Source organism: Procambarus clarkii, chromosome 8, assembly GCF_040958095.1.
Source record: "Procambarus clarkii isolate CNS0578487 chromosome 8, FALCON_Pclarkii_2.0, whole genome shotgun sequence".
Classification (NCBI taxonomy): domain Eukaryota; kingdom Metazoa; phylum Arthropoda; class Malacostraca; order Decapoda; family Cambaridae; genus Procambarus; species Procambarus clarkii.
This window is the reverse complement of record NC_091157.1, coordinates 43,039,712-43,041,903: the sequence shown is the minus strand read 5'-3', so window position 1 is coordinate 43,041,903 and position 2,192 is coordinate 43,039,712. Positions and strand designations below refer to the sequence as shown.

Genomic DNA, 2,192 nt, shown 5'->3' with positions numbered 1-2,192 from the left:
TGCAAAACAGCCTTTCTAGTAAGTGGTTAAAATTCATTCCAGGTTTCAGCATTTTGGCGATAAGTCTAAAAGCATTCATCAGAGAAGTTGTTACTCGAGTGAACTGAGCTCCAAACTCAGGCTCTTACATTAAGCTAGTGACTCAAGGCAGCCGAAGTAATGAACAATATAAACCCAATTGGTTCTCTGGATGGAAACACATCTAACACCCAGGCTTGGTAGCATGTGTGTGTGTGGCGCTTGAAGCCCGAATTCTCCCTGGTGAAATTCTCAGTATATTTCTCCTCGCCTGCACGAGGTGAAATATACTGTGAAATGTGAAATAAAGAAATGTTTAAAAAAAATACTGTGAAATGGTTTTGTCTTGGTGCCAGTGGCCCAGCACTTGCTTAGCCATGATGCAAACGACAGGTTTGAGCACAAGTTATGGCTGATGAAATCATGTCGAACCTCTGTTTTTGATTGACGTGGCTGCCCATATCAAACCCGGCTCCCATGGCTGCCCATATCAAACGATTGACTTGGGCAGTTGGGACTAAAACAGCCCATCCTCCGGTTTAGTTAATTCTTACAGTAACGATGAGGACCACTGTACATATATTGACATAAATGGCAATTAGCAAGTAGAAATAGGTACTATTGAATTTGGAAAAACTGGAAAATATTTTGTACTGATGTGGCAAAGGACATTTACCCTAACCTAACCTTCCTAGGCCTAATACGTGCTATCTGAGGCCTAATATAGTACATATATGTGCTATACTAGGCCTAGGAATATTTAAGTTTGGTTTTTAGCTTTATTTTTGCAGACTCTATAAAGAGAACATTACCAAATTCTAGCTAATTGTCCTTTACATCTATGTACAATGATCCACGTAGTTAGAAAAATTCCTATATAAACAGGAAGATAGTTGGAATTAAAAGTAATATATAGACAAACCCTTTACTTCACACATTTTGCAACTCTGCAACCTTTACTCAACACTTTTGTCCAAGTCAGGAACACATAACTCAATGCCTTGTGTAACACAGGAACAACTTACTCAACGCTTCAAGTACCACAAGAACAACTTACTCAACGCTTCAAGTACCACAAGAACAGCTTACTCAACGCTTCAAGTACCACAGGAACAACTTACTCAACGCTTCAAGTACCACAAGAACAACTTACTCAACGCTTCAAGTACCACAAGAACAACTTACTCAACGCTTCAAGTACCACAAGAACAGCTTACTCAACGCTTCAAGTACCACAGGAACAACTTACTCAACGCTTCAAGTACCACAAGAACAACTTACTCAACGCTTCAAGTAACACAGGAACAACTTACTCAACGCTTCAAGTAACACAGGAACAACTTACTCAACGCTTCAAGTACCACAAGAACAACTTACTCAACGTTTCAAGTAACACAGGAACAACTTACTCAACGCTTCAAGTACCACAAGAACAATCTACTCAACGCTTCAAGTACCACAAGAACAACTTACTCAACGCTTCAAGTACCACAGGAACAACTTACTCAACGCTTCAAGTACCACAGGAACAACTTACTCAACGCTTCAAGTACCACAGGAACAACTTACTCAATGCTTCAAGTACCACAAGAACAACTTACTCAACGCTTCAAGTACCACAAGAACAACTTACTCAACGCTTCAAGTACCACAAGAACAACTTACTCAACGCTTCAAGTACCACAAGAACAACTTACTCAACGCTTCAAGTACCACAAGAACAACTTACTCAACGCTTCAAGTACCACAAGAACAACTTACTCAACGCTTCAAGTACCACAAGAACAACTTACTCAACGCTTCAAGTACCACAAGAACAACTTACTCAACGCTTCAAGTACCACAAGAACAACTTACTCAACGCTTCAAGTACCACAAGAACAACTTACTCAACGCTTCAAGTACCACAAGAACAATTTACTCAACGCTTCAAGTACCACAGGAACAATCTTCTCAACATTTCGTCCGGGTGAATGCCTTCTCTCAAGAGTTACACAAACAAAAACCAGTCATCTCCTTACACACGGAAATAGTGAGTATTCTCACTATAAATACAATGTTCTCTTGATACCTGGGTGTCTCCCTGTTGTGTCCACCCAACACTAACGACCGCGGAGCTCCGACGTTCTGACCAATACCTCATATCGTTGCGGTGACGAGCCCACACGTCGGAA

General features: G+C 40.8%; 1 protein-coding gene across 1 annotated transcript; it reads left to right on the top strand.

The window, feature by feature from the left end:
• Positions 1–398: 398 nt before the first annotated feature.
• On the top strand, positions 399–1,991 carry LOC138360680 (uncharacterized). Its single transcript, XM_069320329.1, has 2 exons — positions 399–411; positions 1,033–1,991. Exons 1-2 carry the CDS (start codon positions 399–401, stop codon positions 1,989–1,991), a joined length of 972 nt encoding a protein of 323 aa, XP_069176430.1.
• Positions 1,992–2,192: the final 201 nt, after the last annotated feature.